Consider the following 20,611-nt stretch of genomic DNA (forward strand, 5'->3'; position numbering starts at 1 on the left):
GTCCCCTCCCCCGCAGCCCTCACCCCGCGGCCCCTCCCGGCAGCCCCGGAGACCCCCTGGCAGCCCAAGGCCCCCCGCCGGCGGGAAACCCCGGCCCGGAGCGGTGCCTGACCCCCGAGGGGGCAAAGAGGGGTGTGGGGTCTCAGCCCCCCCCGGGGGGTCCCCGCTCTGTCATCCTGCCCGTGGGAAGGAGCTGCCTGTGTCCCCATGGGGGGAGCCCCGCTCCCCCTCACCCCGGGGCGGGGCCCTGCTCTGCCCTGGGGGGTCCTGGCTCGCTCCGGGAGGTCCCTCGCTCTGACTTCGGGGATCCCCGCTCCACCCCCGGGGCTCCCGTTCTTCTGGGGGGCCCCCGCTCCCTTCCCGGGGGTCCCAACTCCCTTCCCACGGACGCCTCGCTCTAACCTCGAGGGTCCCGCTCCCTCCGGGGCGTCCCGCTCCCTTCCCGGGTGTCCCCACTCCACCCTGGGGGCTTCCGTTCTCCTCCGCCGGGTCCCTGCTCCCCTCTCGGACACCCCTCTGCTCCCCAACACGGGTACCCGCTCCCCACCCGGGGCGTGGCTGTTGGGTCCCCCCCCTCACCCGCGGGGCGGTGCCGGTGCCGGAGCCCATCCCCGTTGCCGGTGGCGGGGCGGAGCGGGCGCCCCGAGCCTCCCCCATAAATCGGGCGGCGGCGACCGGCGGTGCCGCAGCGGTGCCGGGAGTCGCCATGAGCCTCGTGCTGGAAATGCTGCCGGGACCCCTGGGGGGGCTCCGCAAGGAGCCGGGTCGCCCCCCCGCACCGCGCTCCAGCGGTTCCCACTCGTGGCCGGGGCCGGTCGGTTCCTCCACCGACAGCCTGGACTCGTTGAACGATGATCCGAGAGGAAGAAATGAGAAGGAGCTGCTGCAGGCGCTGAACGATCGTTTCGCCGGTTACATCGAACGCGTGCGGGGGCTGGAGGCGCGGAACCGGGAGCTGGCGGCGGAGGCGGCGGCGCTGCGGCGGCAGCAGGCGGGACGCTCGGCCATGGGCGAGCTGTACGCGCGGGAGCTGCGCGACACGCGTGGGACCGTCCTGCGGTTGGGTACCGAGAAGGGACAGCTACGGTTAGAACGGTGGCGGCTGGCCGAGGAGGTGGCGGAGCTCCGGGGGCGGCTGGAGGAGGAGAGCCGGCAGCGGGCCGAGCTGGAGGCGGCGGCCCGGGGGCTGGCCCTCCGCTCCGAGCGGGAGGAACGGGCGCGGGGGCCGCTGGAGGAGCGAGCCCGGGCCCTGCGGGAGGAGACTGAGCTGCTGCGGCGGCAGCACCAGGCACGGGTGGGAGCTTTGCTCCGTGGGGCCCGGCCCGAGCCCCCCCCCGCCGCGGCCCCCGTCCTCACCGCCGCCCTCCACCAGCTCCGCGCCCAGCTGGAGGAGCCGGCGGCCCGCAGCGCCCTGCAGGCCCACGAGTGGTTCTGCGGTGAGTGGCCAGGGGCGTCTGTGGGTGTGTGTGGCGTGTGTCCATCCCCGCCCCGCGGGGGGCTCCCGCGGCAGCGCCCCCTCCCCGGGGCTGCGGGGACACCGCTGCGTGGGGAGCCCCGCCCCGGGGGGTGCAGAGGCCCCCCCCCTATATACTGTGCCCCGGGAAGGGACACCCACCCTGGGGGGAGCAAGGGCCATCCCGATTATTCACTGCCCCGGGAGGGATACCCCAAGCCTGCCACCAGCTCCCCAGTGTCTGCGGGGGCTGGCGACCCCCACACTCACCCCACAGTGCGTTTTAGGGGGAGGCGGCAGGGCGACCCCAGCACCCCACAAGCCTGTGTGTTGCCGGGACCTCCCTAATGCCGCAGGGTGCCCCCCTGGTGTCATTGTCGTCATCCCCCCACCCCGCCCTGCCGGAGCGGAACCGGGAGCGGGTGCGGGGGTGCCGCATCCCTGGGCGGGGGGGGTGGTGATCGGCACCCCGGGGCTCAGCACCCATGGGTGCCGGGGCGAGGCTCAGCACCCCGGACAGCGGCCGTTCAGAACCCCGGACAGCGGCGGCTCTGCACCCATGGGTGCTGCTGCCCCCGGGGAAGCCCCCTTCACCCTCCCTGCAGCCTCTCCTTCTCCCCTGCAGAGAGGCTGGACAAGCTCTCAGAGGCCACCCAGCTGGAGGCTGCCGCCCTCCGCCTGGCCAAGGAGGAGACCTGCGAGTACCGCCGGCAGCTCCAGTCCAAGGCCACCGAGCTCGAAGCCCTCAAAGGGACCCAGGAGTCGCTGGAGAAGCAGCGACAGGACTCAGAGGAGCGCCATCAGGCAGATGTCCTCTCCTACCAGGTGACGGGGCGCAGCATCCTAACTCCATCGGTGGTGGGAGGAGCAGCACTGCGGCTTTGATGGCCAAATACTCAGGGTTGTGTCTAGAGCCAGCCCAGCCCCAGCTCCCAGCGATCGGGTACCCAGAGCCTGAGGCTGTGTCCGGAGTGTTGTGTCCCTCGCTCACGACGGGGCTGTCCTCACGGCTCTGCCTGGCCTTGAGCTGCCTGTGACGTTGGTCACCGACACCACTGCCATGTCACGCGTCCCAGAGGTGGGAGCTGCAGCATGGAGGGCTGCAGAGGGTGATGGCCACTGGACCGAAGTGCTGTCCCCAGGGTGCTGCCCCATCAGGCTGGACACCAGGTCCATCCAAGCCCTAGAAACATTCCCACAACCTGTTCCTGCTGGCAGGGGCTCTGGGAGGGGGCTGGGGGCTCAGCCAGCAGCAGTGCAGCCCTCAGCTGAGAGGGTTCAGGCTCCTGTCTGTTCCCCCAAGGGAACAGGACACTCTCAAACACATCCCCTTTCCTCGGTGGAGACCAGGGGAGGGTTTAGGGGAGCTCTGTGTCCCTTTGCTCTTGGGGACTGGCCCCCACACCATGTCACGAGTTGCTTGCTCTGCCCACAGGAAACCATCCAGCAGCTGGACAGCGAGCTGAGGAACACCAAGTGGGAGATGGCAGCTCAGCTCCGGGAGTACCAGGATCTGCTCAACGTCAAAATGGCCCTGGACATTGAAATTTCTGCCTATAGGTATGGGCCAGGGGAAGGTGGGAGGGTCTCAGCCCCACCCCCCTAATTCCAGTGGCCCTGGGGACACTCCTTGAGGGCCCTTGCCAACACCTGGGCCCTTCTCGGCAAGAGTCAGTCCATCCCCCAAGAGCAGGGTGGGCAACACCAAACTGGGTGACCCAGCCCTGCACATGACTTGCAGAGAGAAGGGTCAGGAGACCCGCACGGCCCGGGCGCAGGAGCGGGAGGGTCAGCCAGCACACTGGAAGTAGGGCAAGGAGGGAGATGGAGCTGGAGGGGACAGCTGGCAGCTCCAGCCACAGGAGGAGGCAAGAGCTGGGTAAGAAGAAATCACTGACTGCCCTACTTGGTCTCTTCTTTGTAGAAAGCTCTTGGAAGGGGAGGAATATCGGATCGAGTCTGGCTTTGGGATGATCTCCTTCCCCAAGGTGGTCCCCAAGGCTCCCATCATCACCACAAACATTAAGGCGAAGAGCGAGGAGAAGATCAAGGTGGTGGAAAAATCTGAGAAGGAGACAGTGATTGTGGAGGAGCAGACAGAGGAAATCCAGGTGACCGAGGAGGTCATGGAGGAGGAGGAGGCTGAGAAAGAGGCTGAAGAGGAGAAAGCTGAAGAAGAGGAGGAGGAAGAGGAGGAGAAAGCTGAAGCACGGGGTGAAGAAGAGGCCAAGTCTCCTGCAAAAGAGGAGGCCAAGTCCCCAGAGAAACCCAAGTCCCCCTCAAAGGAAGAGGGCAAGACCCCAGCTGTGAAGTCCCCAGAGAAACCCCAGCCCCCGCCAAAGGAGGAGGCCAAGCCCCTGGAGGTGAAGTCCCCTGAGAAACCTGTACCCCCCTCAAAAGAGGAGGCCAAGAGCCCAGCTGTGAAGTCCCCAGAGAAGCCCCCAACCCCCCCAAAGGAGGAGGCCAAGCCCCTGGAGGTGAAGTCCCCTGAGAAACCTGTACCCCCCTCAAAAGAGGAGGCCAAGAGCCCAGCTGTGAAGTCCCCAGAGAAACCCCCAACCCCCCCAAAGGAGGAGGCCAAGCCCCTGGAGGTGAAGTCCCCTGAGAAACCTGTACCCCCCTCAAAAGAGGAGGCCAAGAGCCCAGCTGTGAAGTCCCCAGAGAAACCCCCAACCCCCCCAAAGGAGGAGGCCAAGCCCCTGGAGGTGAAGTCCCCTGAGAAACCTGCACCCCCCTCAAAAGAGGAGGCCAAGAGCCCAGCTGTGAAGTCCCCAGAGAAACCCCAGCCCCCGCCAAAGGAGGAGGCCAAGCCCCTGGAGGTGAAGTCTCCTGAGAAACCCACACCCGCCTCAAAAGAGGAGGCCAAGAGCCCAGCTGTGAAGTCCCCAGAGAAGCCCCCAACCCCCCCAAAGGAGGAGGCCAAGCCCCTGGAGGTGAAGTCCCCTGAGAAACCTGCACCCCCCTCAAAAGAGGAGGCCAAGAGCCCAGCTGTGAAGTCCCCAGAGAAACCCCCAACCCCCCCAAAGGAGGAGGCCAAGCCCCCAGCTGTCAAATCCCCAGAAAAGCCCACTGCTCTCTCAAAAGAGGGGACCAAGACACCAGAGATGAAGTCTCCAGAGAAGCCTGCAACTCCCTCAAAAGAAGAAGCCAAAACTCCAGCTGTCAAATCCCCAGAAAAACCCCCGACCCCCTCAAAAGTGGAGGCCAAGAGCCCAGCTGTGAAGTCCCCAGAGAAGCCCCCAGCCCCCTTAAAAGAGGAGGCCAAGCCCCTGGCCGTGAAGTCCCCTGAGAAAATCAAGTCTCCTGTGAAGGAGGCAGCAAAGCCTCCACAGAAGGAAGCAGCCCTGGCTGAAGATCCCACCCGTGCGCCTCCAAAGGGACCGAAAGCCCCTGCCAGGGAAGAGCAGCCCAAGGAGGTGGAGGCTCTCCCCAAGCCTGCAGCTGAGGAGGGCAGGAAAGAAGCAGCTCCTAAGAAGGATGTCCCAGTCAAGGTGGAGAAGTCCAAAGAGAAGGAGGCTGCTGTGCTGGAGCCTCCAGCCCCACAGGTGAAGGAGACCACCAAGCCAGGCCCCAAACCTGCTGAAGATGGAAAGGCTGAGAAGGAGGCTCCACAAAAACCTCAGCAGGAGATCAGCAAAGGGGCTGTGAAGGAGGTGGAGAAGCCAAAGGCTGAGGTAAAGATGGAGGAGCCCAAGAAGGAGAAGGTGGAGGAGCCCAAAGCTAAAGCAAAACCCAAAGAAGAGCCCAAAGCCAGTAAAGAGCCACCCAAGGCCGAGGCCCCATCCAGCAAGGAGGGCAAAGCCCCGGAGCCAGCACCCACTGTGGGGAAGAAGTGAGCGGAGCTCTGGGCGCAGAAGAGCATCTCTAGGTGTGGGAGCTGCTCCGCTCTGCTCCCCTCCGATGGCCAGGCCGGGGTGGGGACCCCCGGCCAGGCCGGGCTTTTCCTTAGCAATATGTCCTGTGAGAGCCGCAGCCCCCCGCTGCCCTGCCCCAGCGGTTTGGCCGATAGCTTCTGTGTGACATACACTGAGTGCCACATGTAAACACCCGAATTATAATCGAGGAGACCCCTGGGGAACTGACTGCCCCTTCTCCAGTAAGTGCATTTATTTAATGTATGTGCAATGGATGGATGAGCGTAATGCAGAGCTCTAGCTGCTTGTGCCGGGGGCTGGTGGGGTCCTCAGGGTCCTTCCCCAGCCCGGGGGTGACAGCCATCCCTCCGAGCGGTGACCCAGGCTGCGGCCAGCTTCGGCTGGGTGCTGCAGGAAGGCTCCCAGACACACAATACACTAGGAACCTCAGCCCACTGTTTGCTTTCTGTGCAATAATCAAATAAAGTGCTTACAGAGACACCCTGGCTCTGCTGGCCTCCTGTTTTTTGGGGGGGAGGGGGGGGTGACACAGGGCGAAGAGATAGCGAAGGAAGGCAGGAAAGCCTGGCCAGGGGGGCTGAGATTTGGCACCTGGGGCTGGGGGTGTGTGTGACACAGGGCTTCCCAGGGCCCCGGGTCCCCTGCCAGGAGGGGAGCCCACCCCACAGGGGGTATGAAGAAGCCCCTGTCCTGCCTGTGCCAGGGCTGGAACCAGGGCCAGCCCCCCACCCTACTCAGCAAAGAATTTTAATGGTTTGGGCTTCATCTTCCTTCCCTTTTTAAAGTGCGGCTCCCAGCAGGGTGGGAGGTCCTGGTTTAAGCTGAGTGCTGCAGCACAGCCCTGCACTGCAGCACTGCACTGGCTGCAGAGAGAAGGGTCATCAGCCTTCCCAGGGGGAAAAATCACCCACGGGGGAAGAAGCAGAGGTGCTGGCAGCCAGGAGAGACAGTGACCTTGGGAGTGGGAATACAGCCCAACTCTGATCCCCCTGAGCCGTGGGGCAGGACCCACAGCAGGGACCTGCGAGGCACTGGAGAGGGAGGCACATCCCAACTCCTTGCCATGCAATGCAAAACAGGGCACTGAGACCACCACCCCGACCCCTTGCACGGTGCCATGAGGTCCAACCTCTCAAAGGCCACGGCTCTGCTCCCCCTCTTCAAGCCCAGGGAAGCAGCGAAGCCTCCCCTCCTTGTTGCGGGGTTTTGTGCCGAGTCAGCAGGCTGGCAGCCAGCACAGGCAAGGACATGCTGGGACTGCAGTGCAGGCTCTGCAGAACAGCTATTTTTAGCCATCATCGTGGTTTTTAGCCACCTTAGTTCGACAGTCCTGAGGTCCTGCGGTGGGGAGTGAGGGCGGGGGGTGGGGGCCAGCAGCGCCCCAGGCAAGGAGCCCCACCAGCAGTCAGATGCCTGCCCGAGCCCAGAGACAGGGATTGCTGCAGCCCCCACATGTTCCCCCCACCCAGCCCTCCACAGACAGGGCACGCACACGCTCTTCCTTCAGTTCAGCATTTAATCCCTTTGGCTACAAAAACCTTCAAACAAAACGCAAAACCTCAGAAAAGCAACTGAAACGATGGGGTGGGGATGCTCCACACTGCAGGCAGAACAAGGCCCAGCTCAGGGCTCAGCGATGGCTGAAGAACCCCTGAGGGTAGTTGAACTTGAAGGGCTTCAGGCGCATGGGTCCCCTGGAAGAGAATAGGGAGAGGCTGACCCACGAGGGTCAGGAAGCCCCCGGCACCCACAGAAAGGGCCCAGGGCTCTCACCTGACAAGGCGCAGACACATCTTCTCCTGGGGAAACTCCTTGGGCCCCTCCACACTGGTGTCGTGGGGCTCCGTCTCCAGGTAGACATCCAGCACCATGCACAGGCGCTGCAGCTGGTTGGTGAGGAGCTGGTAGCCTGGTTTGGGCCCCCACAGCTCCTTGTAGTTCACGTTGACCTCGCTCTCCATGGCCTGGCAGAGGGATGAGTCCGTGCTCATGGCTTGGGTCTCCACTCTGCCCTCCCAGGACCCATGGCTGTGCCTGGTGGGCCGGCCCTGAGCCGCCCCGCCACCAGCTCACCCCAACAGCTCCCAGAACTGCTGAGAAAACCTCCCCAAAAGCCAGCGGTTCTCTGGCCTCGTCTCCCACCACCCTGTGTTACCCGAATGTTGTCGTCGTTGCTGCTGGTTCGCTCCCCTTTCCAATTGAGGCACAGGCTGAAGATGGGTGGCAGCGTGGAGTAACCAGGGTTCATGACCACAGCGGCCTGCAGCTTGGCTGCACAGGGCAGGGAAGAAATGTCACCCACAGACCATGGAGCCTCCCATTGGAGGGATTTCCCATGAAGACCCCCAGAAGCTGCTCTGGGGGTGTACAGTGTGGGAATTAGCAGCTGCCAGGGGACGGAAATGCACCTACCTGTTCCTCTTTCTATCAGGGCCATGTAGTAGAGGTGAGTGTCTTCAGCCAAGCCGGCCTCTATCACATCTTTAGTGTAAGGCAGCTCCTGTGAGGAGAGAGCCAAGAGGAGGAGTGAACAGTTGCCGGCGCCACGTGGGAGCTGGAAGGGATACAGCCTCGCACCAGGTGCCTACCGCGTAATCTTCATAGGGAATGGCGGCCCACTTCACCAGGCGCGAGACGATCTTTGTAGGGAAGAGGTGCTGGCACTCGCTGGAGACTGGCACAACTCCGTGCTCTGAAACCAAGGACGAGGCTGGCTGAGCAAGGGAAGGCTGGGGACAGGGCTCTGTTGCTGTCTTGCGGGCGGGGATGCTCCAAAGCCAGGACCCAGGGACATGGCTATCCTTCATCAGGTTCCCCAGAGAGGAGCAGCGCAGGTCTTGGCTGCGATCCCACAGGAGCTCGCAGCCTTGGCAGCGCACACCTGGCCCATGACAGGCGTGTTTCACCTCCCACAGCATCCTGAATTGATTCCCAGTGCAGAGACGGCCAGTCCCAAAGGGGTGCTATGTATTAAGAGCGGGGCACAGCCTTCCTCTCCCACCCAAAACAGGGCAGTCCTCACAGCCCCGCTACGACCAGGGACGGGGGAATGACGGGGGATGGTGAGGGTGGCACTGCAGGTGTGCAGCACCATTAGAGGTGACGTCAGTCAGCTCTCCTCTGCACGAGGACCCTGCTGCTGCACCTCGCATCCACAGACATGAGGTGGGGAGCCAGGCACTCACCGAGTGACGCAAACTGCTTGTGTAGAGCCAGGCGGGACTGCAGCCTCGTCCGCAGCAGCTTCACAGTCAGCTCCATGTGGCTGGCACTCAGCGAGTTGTCCGCAGTGACCGTGTGCTGTGGGCAGGAGGGGCTGTCACCAGCCTGTGGGACCCCACCAGGGAAACCACGGTCCAGGAGCCACCCCACCCAGCCCCGGGGACAGGGACACACTCAAGTTGCTGCTCAGTGCCCGTGACAGGGTTTAGACTATCAGGTGTGGGAGATAAAATATGTGTGCATGGCCCCACTGCACGAATTCACCCTAGCTGAGACCATCCCAGCCAAGGGTACACCGTGGTTTGGGAGCGGCTGGTGCCGGCAGGAGCTCTGGGGTCTGGGGGGACAGGACAGGACAGGACACGACAACTGTCCCCAAAACCTCCCAAACCCCAGCATGATGTCTGGGGGAGAGGGGAGTGGGTGCGACATGCCTGAGGCTGATCCTTGGGGAAATGCAGGCCGCCCAGCTTCTGCACCCACACATAGGGGTGTCCCAGCTCTGTCACGTAATCGCTCAAGGTCAGGATGCTGCGGGTACAATGACGAAGGGTTAATGCCACACCAGAACATTCCCCCTGCCGCCCAGCCTGCACCCCAAGCCCTGCCTGGGGAGCGCCCCCAGTGCTGGCAGGCAGGACACCAGCTTCCTGGCCCTACCGAGCTGGGGAGGGATGCTCTGTGCTGGGAACCCCACTCACCCCACTTTATCAAACTGGAACTGGTTGGCTGGGTTGGGCGTTCTCCTCCCATGGTCTCCTGGATAGAGGCAGCTGAGGAGGGAGTCTGGGGAGAGCAGGTCCCTGGCAGGAGGAGGGAAGAGACTGATCAGCAGCAGCCTGGGCTCTGCGTCTCTCTCTGGGGTGGCCACTGACAGGCTCCGAACCCAGAGAAGGGAATGATGAGCTCCATAAGCTGGGTTTCAAGACCAGAATGGCTTTCCCCTAATTCCACCCTGAAAGAAGATCTGCCTCCTCCCTGGCTGTGAAGATGACAGAAATCATGGGGCACCACCCCCCACCCAGTTTCCCAGGAAGTTGCTCACTCCAGCACGTCAACACCGAATCCCACAAATGTGTTCAGAGGAGACATCGCTGGCGTAGGCAGGGCATGGCCTGACAGCCGTTTGCCACCCAACCACCTTAAGCAAATGAATTCTGCTTTGTGAAATAAAATCTGTCACGTCTGGCTGTACCCACAAGCCCGACCAAACACAAAGGGCTGCAGGATTTGGGGTTTGGCTCAAGTCACAGCCTCAGGGGTTTGGGGTAACACACCCAAGGGCAGCTGAGACAGAGGGAGCAGCCCACACTGGAACCCTGAGGAGAGACTCCAGCTGCTGTCACAGAGGGTTTTGGGTACCTCTGGGGAAAACAGAACCCCAAGAGGATTGGGAGGCCTCATATGGGACAGGCTGGGAGGCAGCACTTGCTTCCAGGTAGCCCAGAGCAGCCTCTCCTGCCTCCCTCTTCCTCAGGCTGGCAGCTGAGCGAAGCTCCCAGGGCAGGCTCCCACAGCTGCCATTTCAGCCATTCCTTGCACAAATCAGGCTCCAGTGGTCTCTGGGGAGCCCGGGGAGAGGCACTCAAGACAAGGTGACCTGCAGAGCAAGCAGATGAAGGGAGCTGCCAGGCACAGGCTACAGGAAGGAGGGAAGCAGTTTGGCTGCAAGAGGGTGATGCAATGCAACAAGGGAGAGAGGATGACGACTCCTGACAGGTTTGGCACCACTACCCCAAGAGGTTTGCAACCTCCTTGCCCCTGGCTTGTCATGACAGAGGGAGAAGAGGAGGATGACTGGACTGTGGCAGCCTGGCAAGGCCCTGGCACGGCCCTGGCACTCAGGGAAGGGTAGTGCCAGGCAGAGGCTGCACAAGGTGACAGCCCTCCCTAGGGGTAAAGGTGTGCTCTGTGCTCTTTGGCAACTCCTTTCCCCTTGAAGGAGGGGCCGAGACAATGCTTTGAAACTGCAGCTCTGCACAAGGGCCCTTAAGGTGCCCCAGGTAAGGCAAGGGGAGGGACTGAGGTTAAAACCTCACCTGCTGTGAGCAGGGCACCTGGGTGGGTAGTGCCACAGTCCACATGGTGCAGGAGCTGTGGCTCAGCGGGGGAACATTGCCACCACACGCTGCTTTTGGCACCGCACCACTCTGCCAACACATCACAGAGCAAGGCACGACAGGACGCCAGGGCAGGGTGTTTGTGGAGAGTGGAGGGGTTGCTGCCTGATGAGCTCCGGGCTCGGTGCCCCTGTGGTTCTCCTCACCCAGCACTGATGGCGGTTGTCATCTCAACAGCAGTGGTCACCTTGGCTTTCACTGTCATGACATTGAGGTTCATCAGGTAGTAGAAGGTCAGGTGAAGCACATTGTCGTCTGCTCCAACAGAGAAGGGGTAACATTGCTGTCTGCTCTAGCTCAGAGCACCCCACAAAGGGCAATATATGTGCGCCCCCATCCCCTCTTGGACAACAGCAAACAGGGCAGAGAGGGAACATGGGGAGAAACTGGCAACTGATGCACCATAACCTCTAATGCCATCCCATCAGTGTTTGCCAGGCTGTGCCTGTCAAGCCCAAGACCCCACCAAAAGGGAAGAAAGCTCCCAGCTAGAGAAAGGAAGCTTCAGAGCAAGGTCACCCCACCCATGGGAGAGAGAGCTGATAAACCACCTCATTCAGTCTCCCTAGAAGGCCACACTCAACCCTGCCAGGGCAGCTGGGCCAAAGGCAGGAAAGCCCCTCCACAGCCCACTCTCCTGGAGGATCCCAAGCTGCTGCTGGATTACTCCCTGACCTGCTGTCACACACTCCTGTGTGCTCAGTGCCCAGGGCCACCAGTACCCACATACCTTTGCACTTCAGGTCAACAGTGACAGACAAAGGGTGCCGCTTGAGCATCTCCTTGCGCTTGTCATCCAGTTGCACACCTAGGGTAGGCCTGCGCCGCTTCTGGGGAGGACAAAACAGCTGTCAGACCCTTCTCCTCCTGCTTCTTGACAGCCCATGGCCACTGCCCTCCTCTCCCACTCCCTTTCCTTCTAGTCTAGTCCCTCCATCCCCTGGTACAGGGGCCATGGAGCAGCCCTGTGGAGGGAGGGGAGCTGGAAACCCTCGCCCTGCTGCAGGGTGAGCACAAAGCAACTCCGCCTCCTGTAATTCCTGCAGCTCCCAGGGGTGCCCTCGCCTCTCTGAGATGGGGCCAAGGACCTGCTGGCCCCAAAAGCTTCCCTGCTGCAAGTGGCAGAAGCTGAGGCCCTTCCCCCCACCCTTCCCTGCAGCAACAGCCCAATACACCAGGTGCTGCTGCTGGGCACTGGAGCAGCGCAGACCCCTGTGGGCTTCCATGCTGGGAGCTGCCAGCGCCTACGGCCTCTCCCCAGCACCTGGAAGGCACAGCCCATAGGACCTCAACACGGCCCCAAGGGAGCAATGAACAGCCCTCAGTGCAGAGTTCAGCTCAAGGCTTTTGGCAGACAGCAGGGGACGGACACGTGTCCCTCCATGCTGGATGCCAGCCTCCAGCCTCCCTGGCCCAAGGCTATTTATACAAAGTGGAACAGCTCCAGCCGGAGAGCTGAGAGGCAGCCGCTGCTGCTGGATGGGATGCGAGTGTGGTGGGACATGATTTGTACCCTGGCTCTCCTGCATTTGGGACAGAAAGTGGAAATGACACCTCCCGCAGTGTGCAGAGACCAGTTCCCAGCCCCACTCGGGCCCAGCTCCCCCAGCACCTCCCAGTGCCTGTTAGCAGGCACAGATGGGTTTGCCCACATGATACGGTGTTGGGAGAGAACCCAGAAGGAGACAGCACCATCCCTTACCGTGGTCTGCTCCTCCTCCACGTCAGAATCGCTTTCATCATCTGCACAAAGAGAGGAGTGTAAGTGGGGACCGCCTGGGGCTCAGCGGGACCACCAGCCCTTTCTCCAAGACCACAGCTCCCCCCCAGCATCACCATCCCCCCAAAAGCAAGGCCCTGGCAGGATGCAGACAGGCAGGAACATGTCCCCAGTACTGGGGGTCCTGCCAGCAGGCATGGGGCTGCAAACATCTCTTGGGAAGAGGAGCTGGGGACAGAGGGGATCAGCTGCCAGGGACTTCGGCCAGCAGCACAGCCCCCAGCTACTGCGCCATTTCAGGATCCCTCCCCAGAACCCACCAGCTTCTCTAGCTGACTCCTCTGCCCACGGCACAGAGCATCGGGCAGCCTGCAAGCGGCAACACCAGCCCAACTCACCCTGTGAGTCCTCAGGTGGCTTGTACAGGGCTTTGGCTTCCTCTACGCTCCCCTCAATGGCCACCACAAGCTTCTTATCTGCAGAGGAGACATGAAAACTAAGCTACGAACTCCACTTCTGCATGGGAAAAGCAGTTAGAAGCAGCCCTGCCCCAGAAAGCTCCTGCTCCACAGCTGCACAAGGCAGAGCCCTGTGGCAGAGGAAGCTCACACAAAGGGTCAGTGGGAAGAGGTGGTTGTCCAGGGGACTCCATGGGGCCGCCGCAGGGCTGGATTCCCTGGGTAGGATGGGGTCAGAGGAGGGAAAATGCTGGATTTTGAGGGACCATCCCTGCAAACCATAAAGGCCAAATCTTTACCAAAAGCTGAGACGGGTTGGGGTCTGGCTGGCAAAAGCAGGGAGTGAGGAGCTGGGTCACCAGGGCCGCAGATGCTTGCTAGCAGGGACCTGGTGTGGCCAGGTGTCACAGTGTGGTCCTCCCACGCTCCTCTGCCTCCTGCCCCACTCCCAGAGCAGTGTGAGAGCAAGTGGCATTGCAGCTCTTGCACCGTGCTACAGCTGTCTCCACGCAGGAGATACAGACAGCCCAGGGGGATTCCAAGCCCTAGTGAGAAACCCCTCCTGACTCAGGGAGGCTTCAGAAAACCCCTCAAAATGCAAAGCTGCCGAAGGGGATGAAGGCTTTCAGGTGAGCTGTAGGAAGGGCCTCTGCAAGGGCAGGCAGGAGTGGTACCTGCTCTGGAACCACCACCATCCACGGGTGGCGCAAGGTAGCACCAACCCCATGGGGTGACAGCTCCTGGGAGGCTCCATCAGCTGCAGGGATGTCCCCACCGACCTTGGGAGCGACAGTAGAGGTGGGAAGCAAGCTTCCCAAGCGCTTCTTCCAGCGAGGGAGCTGAGCAAACAAGGTTTCAAATGCTGCTGCCTCATTGTGCTGTCCCCGGGGCCACCCTGCTGCTCTGGGCTCAGCAGAATCTGGCAGCGGAGCCGGTGGGACAAAAAGGGACCTCCCAGAGCATCCCCAAAGCAGTGCTTTCTGCAAGCAGGAGTGGAACCTGCCCCATGGGGGCAGCATTGCACCCCAGACCCGGCCTCTTGCGGCATCACCGAGGGCTGTGTTCCCCACTCGGTGCTCACCGCAGGCCTGACCGTAGGCGCTGGCTTGAACGAAGAGGACGTAGAGAGGTGGCGGGAGGTGCCGGGCTGTCTCATACTGTTTGTGCGCCTGGTCAAAAGGCATGAAGAGATACTCCTGGACGGGCAGGGAGGCCTGAGGGAACAAGAGGGCTAACCTTTGTCACCAGGAATGGAACAGTTTGCCCCAAGCTGGCGAGCAGGAGGCTGGAAACACCCCTGCTTGCACAGCAGCTAGGGCGCAGGGTTAAATGCAGCCACGGGCACTGCAAACCCCCAGGGAAGGGCTGGCAGCTCTCCCTTGCTGGAAAGCTTTTCGATCTGAAAATAACCCAGCTCCTTCTCCTGTTCTTCCCCCCCAAGGCAATCACAAAGGGCCGGAACAGCGTATCACTCTCCTGGGAAAGGCCTGTTTAACGACTCCTTCCTCTGCAGTTCTGCAGGAACTGCCGCATAAACAAGGAGACTCCAGTGGAGTTGCAGCACAAGGCAGATCCACCCCTCGTTCATGTCGACCAGGAGTGTAACACCTCCAAAGCAGAACCAGCCCAGGTATCATGCCTCCCTAACCCAGCCCTCGGCTCCAAAGGCTTTCTCCCCTTCCTGCAGAGCTCTGGTACCTGCATGATGCTGTTGAGTCGAGGCTGGAGGCTGCTCAGATACTCCTTCTTCACCTCAATCTCCTTCAGGATCTTCTCCTTGCTGGTCAGGCACTCCTTGTACTTCTCTGCTAGCCTAGGAGTGGGACCTGGGTTACCGCCACATATCACAGCTACAAAGCCTGCTGGAGTCATGGGCCCCAGCTCTCCTGACCTGGCAAAAGTCATTGTAGGAACCAGGAGAGCTCACATATGGTGACAAAGAGCTCTCAATGCCAAGGACAGAAAGGGACCGATTAGAGCTGCGAAATGAACAGGGGAAGCAGAAGCTCAGCCTTGTGCTGTGCTCCAAGAAAGGACAGCACCTGGACCTTCCCTCAGATGACCCGCTCCCACGCCAGCCTCTGCTGCCAGCAGTACCGCTGACGGAGCCCCACTGACCCCCCGAAGAGGCTTTTCCACTTCACGTCACCAGAGTCACTTCATGCCACATCAACTCCTCAGTTAAACCCGTGAGAGTTAGGGTTTAACACACAAGTGCACCTCTGTAACGGGGTAGAAAACCCAGGAAAAACTGAGTTCACCATGATGCTCTGAGATCTGGACACACTCATGTTTAGGGAGGACACGTTCAATCTCAGTACTGCTGTTGACTGCAACCTCTCACCCAGGAGAAAGCAAGCAGCAGGGGAGGCCAGGTGTGGAGGCATGCTGCCCACGACAAGCCTCCACGTTGGCAGGGGACCACAACAAATCTGGTAGCTGACAGTGTGACAGCTACAGATGGATGCTAACAACCCCAAGAGCATCAGAAAAGACCCAGAGTACTGCTGGTACTCGCTCGAGGCAGGTGAAGAGGCCATTTCCCACCACAACAGTGGCAGGAGGGGACCGGCAGTGCTCCCTAGATACCATGGGGCCAAGACTGGGAATTGCTTCTCAGCAATTCAATGTGCAACCGTGGGACAGGCTCAGTTCAGCTTGTCTTTGCCCTCTACACAGTTTGCATGGAAAAATCATTCTGAAGGAGAATCCTCAAGAGGTCTCCAGACTGAATGCTCCTCTGTGTGTGCCGCAGGCACGGCCATCTGGGGGATCTCAGCTGCAGCGCAAACGGCCGCCTTCCACTGGGTGAAAGAAGCCAGGGTGAAGGGTCTGGGAAAGGCAAAGCATGAGAAGTTAGAGCCACACAGCACCCGCCTGCAGCACCTCTTGCCCTGCCAAGCCACCCTGCTTGTGCAGCACCTACCAACAAGGCTCAGTCTGATCCTTCTGGAAGGCTGGTCTCAGCTGCTGCCTGGCTGAAAAAGCTGCTGGCTGTTACCAACACCCAGGAACGTTGTGACATGTTTGCTTTCCACATGGGGCAACAGTCAATGGAGCAGCTGAGGGGCTTCGGGGGCTAGAGCCTGCACTGAGCACAGGCGGGCAGGAATAGCAGCAGCACCACCAGGCTGTGCCACCAAACCAAGCTGGCTTAATTTTCCTTGCTTTTCCCTACGTGGCACATCTTGTAGAACTGGGCTCTGGACGGGGGCACATAACCACCCATCCTTCGATATCACCCCTACTGCGGGTGGCGTCCCCGTTCCCTGCTGCAAGAGCCTCCAAGGAGACACTGGGGAAATGTCAAGCTACCAAATTCCTTTTCTTCCCTTGCTACCCGAGGGCGAGTGCCAGTGTTCACTGCCTCAGTGAGATAAGACGCAGCTCACCAGGAGAGCTGAGACACCTTTGCTGCTGCTGCCCAGAGCATAAGGTGCAGTCCCAGCCAGGCAGCCCCTCTTGTACAGTGGCTGCAGCCGGCTCAGCTCAGGGGTCCTCTCATGATGCTGGTTTGGCAGTTGCTCTGCTCCCCAGGGCCCCCCGGGCTCTCCTTCATCAGGAAGGTGAAGGAGAACTCCCTGATCTATGAAACAAAGCTCCCACCAGGCCCAGCTCCACACACAGAGCGATCCTCCATCCAAGGGCTCAGTCACACAATAAATCCATCACTTGTTCCATGGTGACTGTTCCAAGAGAATGTTAAAACCTTTATCGCCCACGTTTGCTTCATCCAGGAGGCGCAGAGCTCGCTCTCAGGGTCTGTCAAGAGCACAGCAGGCTGAGACTGAACTGAGATGCCGCCAACCCACCTCTTGCGCTGCTCCAGTTCCCAGTCCAGGCGGGCCAGGGTCTGCTGGTGGGGCTCTGACAGGGTGATGGCGGGCCGGCTGATTTCAGCAGGGGCCTCTTTGTAAAACTCCTCCAGGCTCACCAGTTCGATCTCCTCATGTTTTGACCTGCAAGAACAGTCCGGATCACATCGGGGAAAGATGGGAAGTGCCGCAGCAGGGCCAAACTCAAACTGCGAGTTTCTGCTATGTGAAACACCAGGGCTTTGGCAAGCTGAACCGCAGCAGAGCTCAGCAGGGCAGAGGAAGGACCCTACAGGGTCCCTCCTTTCATGGAGATGCCTCCCCAGCACTAAAGCACTCCTTGAGGCATCAGGCTAAATGCAGCCCCCCTGGCTGCAGCTCAGAGCGCTGCCTGCACAACAGGCATGAGGGAACACTTGGCTTTCCAAAGAAAACTCCTAGTACGTGGAGGCCAGAGGGTTCTTGAGGACACCCCCATGGCCACGTCTTTGGCATTTACTTGTTTTCTCCTCCACTGTCCCTCTACCGCAATAGGTGCCTCCTTCCCCCCTCCCTACGTGAGCCTAATCCCAGCACAGGAACACAGGGATGCTCCATCTCTCCTGCATGGTGGCGTCCACAGCAGCCGCTCTCCTCCCCCAGCGGACTCAGGCAACGTGACAGCAGATTCCAAATGTCCGAGGCCTCTGCCCCATCTCAGACACACCATCGCCCCTTCTCCTCCCCAGCCAGACTCACTTGAACTCCAGGCATTTGGTGATCTCTTTCTGCAGGTGCATCACCTCATAGAGCAAGTTCTGGAGCTGCAGGTGATACGCATCGACCTTCTGCTTTGCCTGAAACACAGACACAGCCATAGCAGGGGATGAAGGACCGTTACCTTCCTCCCAGCAAACACCACCCCTCCTCACCACACCTGCTCAGGTTTTAGGGCATGCCACAATTTTTTTGGGGGAAAAAAAGCCATTTTCAAGGGTTGGGAAACTGAATGATCAGGACATTGAACTGATTCTGCTCCCTTCTAGCGTGTTTCATAGACAAGACATGAACAGGGCAGACCTGCTGGGGCACATGGGCCGAGTCCCTTCCTGTCCCCATGCCTCTGTTTCCTCGCTGGTACAATGAAAACAAGACTGGCTCACTAACTGTGAAAATCTCTTTGAAAACCCTGGGTAAGGAGCTTTGCGGCTAACTGCACGCATGTTTCTCAGGCCTGCCGCACACCAGATGCTTAAAATAGAGCTTTCTGACTCCCTGTTACATTTGGGATGGAAGCAGGTACCGTTTCCTCGTCATTCATTGTAATTACAGCTTCCACCATGCTGCAGTACAGCCTCCTGATAAACCTCTAATTCAAAAACCACAGCCTGGCTGGTGCTTTATTCCTCTGACACACCCAAACACCAAACAGAGATGGCAGCAGCCCTTTTGGTGATCCTGCTAAACCCTGAGCTGTGCCCACCGCCCCTAGCCCCTTCAGTACCTCATGGGTTTGATCTCTCCCTTTCTTCAGTCGAATATGAGCCAGCCGGTTGAGCTTCTTCAGTGTCATGAAGTGGACGCAGCTCTGAATCCGCCGCTCATCAATCTCCGAAGCCTGAGTGGCAGGAGAGAGGTGTGTGAAGCAGGAGACATGGTTCTCGATGCAAAGCCCCTTTGCTGCAGGCACTTACTGCAAGTCCCATTACAAAGGGGGTTCCGTGCTTCACTGAGGAGCCTCAATTAATGTCACCAGGGCTTCCAAGGGAGCCTCCTGCTGCCGGGCTCATGGGTCACCCAGTAGAAGTAAACATGGGGTGGGGTCCCAGGCTCGCTCCAGTGATTTTTCTCAGCAGCAGGAAGGGAGGCAGAAGGCAGTGCAGATGGTCACAGCGCAAGCCTTCCCCAGTCATGGCCAAGGCTGACAGGCCTCTGTGGTATGGTGAGAGCCCAGCTGCGCCCACCACAGTCTGCAGGGGCTCAGTCCCTCCCCCGGGAGCCCCACATCCATCAGCAGGACCCTGGAGGAGCACAGAGGTGCTTTGGAAGCACTCAGACAGCATAACATCTGCTCCATCAGGACTGAAACCTCAGCTAAGTTGTGTTTTACTTATTTAAGGGAGGCTGTTCCATTTTCCTGACTCTCCCCAGAAAACATTACAGCTTCTGCTCCCATTCCACTCGGATTAAGGAAAACCATCAAAGAACAGAATATGTTAAATCAAGCACCAAGGCTTCTCCTTACGTTGTCCTTGATGCCTCTGCTTTTCAGCTCCTGGATTTCTGCCATCAGTCTCTGTAGCTCCTGGCAAGTCTCCCTGTAGAGTTCATAGTCTTTGATGGGGTCACGGAGATCCACCTCGCACTCCTCGCTGTAGTACCTAACGTCCTGCAAAGGCAGAAAATGCCTTCTGCGGCTCCTTCCTTCCACCTCCTCCAGAAAAGGCACCGGAAACAACCTGCTGGGTCTTGATCCCTGGCTCTGTCCATTAATCCCATGCCTGAGACTTTACACACAGGACGAGAGCTCTGTTGGCAGCCCTGGACACAAACGTCACCAGGCATTAAAACACCTGGGGAGTTCAGGTCACCTCTTATGTAGTTATTGCAAGTCTAAACCAGCATGCGCCCTGCACCAGGTGCATCCCAGTTACTAGAGAGGATAAACCAGGGAAGGCAGCTACAGCTTCTGCCCCAGCCTCTGTTCTGGCTGGGCCCAGGTTGCCTGGCTGCTTGCCGGAGTGTTTTATGGCAACCTGCAAATGCCAGCAGGACCTTTCAGCCTTATGTTCACCCTCCCTATGCCTCAAAGAGACAGCTTTAACTCCCTAAACACTGTGTTTCACAAGGAGAGAAGAGTGGGCCCAGAAATTCAGAGCAGGGGTTTCAAAGGCACTAGGAGGTGGCTCAGCGCTGGGGGAACATTCCCACAGCTTCCCGAAGGGGAGAAGGAGGCCAGTGAGGAGTGGGCTCGGGAACAGCCCTGTGGGTGGACACGAGCACCAGCAGGCAGCCAGGGGCCCCACCTGCTCAGCATCGGCCTTGCCCCGCTTGCCCTCCTGCAGGCCACCCTCTGTGCGGATCACTTTGGGCTTCCTCTTCTTGCTGGAGTCCGATGACATGGTGCTGCTGGTCAAGGACTGGGGGGCGAGAGGCAAAGCTGCCTTTCCTGGGGGAGCCAATTGGCTACCCCTGGCTCTGCAGCCTCCCACCCGGTGAACCCCCGTGCCCCCTCCCTGCCTCAGCCTACACCTCCCGGCCTCTCCCCCACCGCCCCGGCCCACCAGACCAGGTCCAGGGGCCTCTGATCTACCAGAGCCTCACCGAACGCCCCCACACCAGGCCCAGGGGACCCCCGCTCACCCCCAGACCCGCCAACACAGAGGCCCGGGGTCCCCGCTCCACTGGAATCTCCCCCGAGCACTCCACACCGGGGCCAAGGGCCCCCACTCTACTGGAGCTCCCCTAGACGCCCCCTCCAAGGGCAGGGGTCCCCGCTCACTCCCAGACCTCCCCATTCCGGGCCCAGTTAACCCCTCTCCACCGGAGCTCCCCTAGATGCCCCCCCAAGGCCAGGGGTCCCCGCTCACCCCCAGACCTCCCCACTCCGGGCTCAGGTGTCCCCTCGCCACTGGAGCTCCCCCCAGACACCACCCCCCCGCGCCACTGGAGCCCGCCCAGGCCGGGTCCCGGCCCCCCGCTCACCGCGCCGCTCGCCTCAGCCCCACCCGGAAATTACGCCAGCGGAACAAGCGACTGCGGCGCAGAGCGGCAGTCGCTAGAACCGCACCCCCTAGCGGACAACCCTCCCCCCCGGAGGTCCCGGAGCCCGCAGGGGCACCCATGGGCTTGGGGGGCGGGGCCCGGGATGGGGACCCCACGGCACGGGGGGCACAGAGGGGCGCTGGGGGGACCTCAGTGTATCGGGGCACCCACGGGAAGGGGTCTTCTCGTGCAGAGTAGCCCCCC

The 20,611-nt window shown here is 60.6% G+C and overlaps 2 protein-coding genes across 2 annotated transcripts; one reads left to right on the forward strand and one right to left on the reverse strand.

The window, feature by feature from the left end:
* The first annotated feature begins 631 nt into the window (after positions 1-631).
* Positions 632-5,808, forward strand: NEFH (neurofilament heavy chain). Its single transcript, XM_064466321.1, has 4 exons — positions 632-1,436; positions 2,079-2,278; positions 2,889-3,013; positions 3,378-5,808. The coding sequence occupies exons 1-4, from the start codon at positions 707-709 to the stop codon at positions 5,287-5,289; spliced, it is 2,967 nt and encodes a 988-aa protein (XP_064322391.1). The 5' UTR covers positions 632-706; the 3' UTR covers positions 5,290-5,808.
* Positions 5,809-6,830: 1,022 nt separating this feature from the next.
* On the reverse strand, positions 6,831-20,414 carry THOC5 (THO complex subunit 5). The gene is made up of 20 exons (XM_064465880.1): positions 20,348-20,414; positions 19,669-19,782; positions 18,888-19,031; positions 18,147-18,260; positions 17,402-17,499; positions 16,661-16,807; positions 14,547-14,661; positions 13,930-14,062; positions 12,789-12,866; positions 12,373-12,413; positions 11,401-11,500; positions 10,817-10,925; positions 9,252-9,353; positions 8,985-9,081; positions 8,514-8,628; positions 7,917-8,020; positions 7,741-7,828; positions 7,484-7,599; positions 7,102-7,292; positions 6,831-7,022 (listed from the first exon to the last, which is right to left on the reverse strand). The coding sequence occupies exons 2-20, from the start codon at positions 19,762-19,764 to the stop codon at positions 6,959-6,961; spliced, it is 2,052 nt and encodes a 683-aa protein (XP_064321950.1). The 5' UTR covers positions 19,765-19,782; positions 20,348-20,414; the 3' UTR covers positions 6,831-6,958.
* Between the last annotated feature and the right edge of the window lie 197 nt (positions 20,415-20,611).

The sequence above is a fragment of the Phalacrocorax carbo genome, chromosome 15, assembly GCF_963921805.1.
Source record: "Phalacrocorax carbo chromosome 15, bPhaCar2.1, whole genome shotgun sequence".
Taxonomy (NCBI): Eukaryota; Metazoa; Chordata; class Aves; order Suliformes; family Phalacrocoracidae; genus Phalacrocorax; species Phalacrocorax carbo.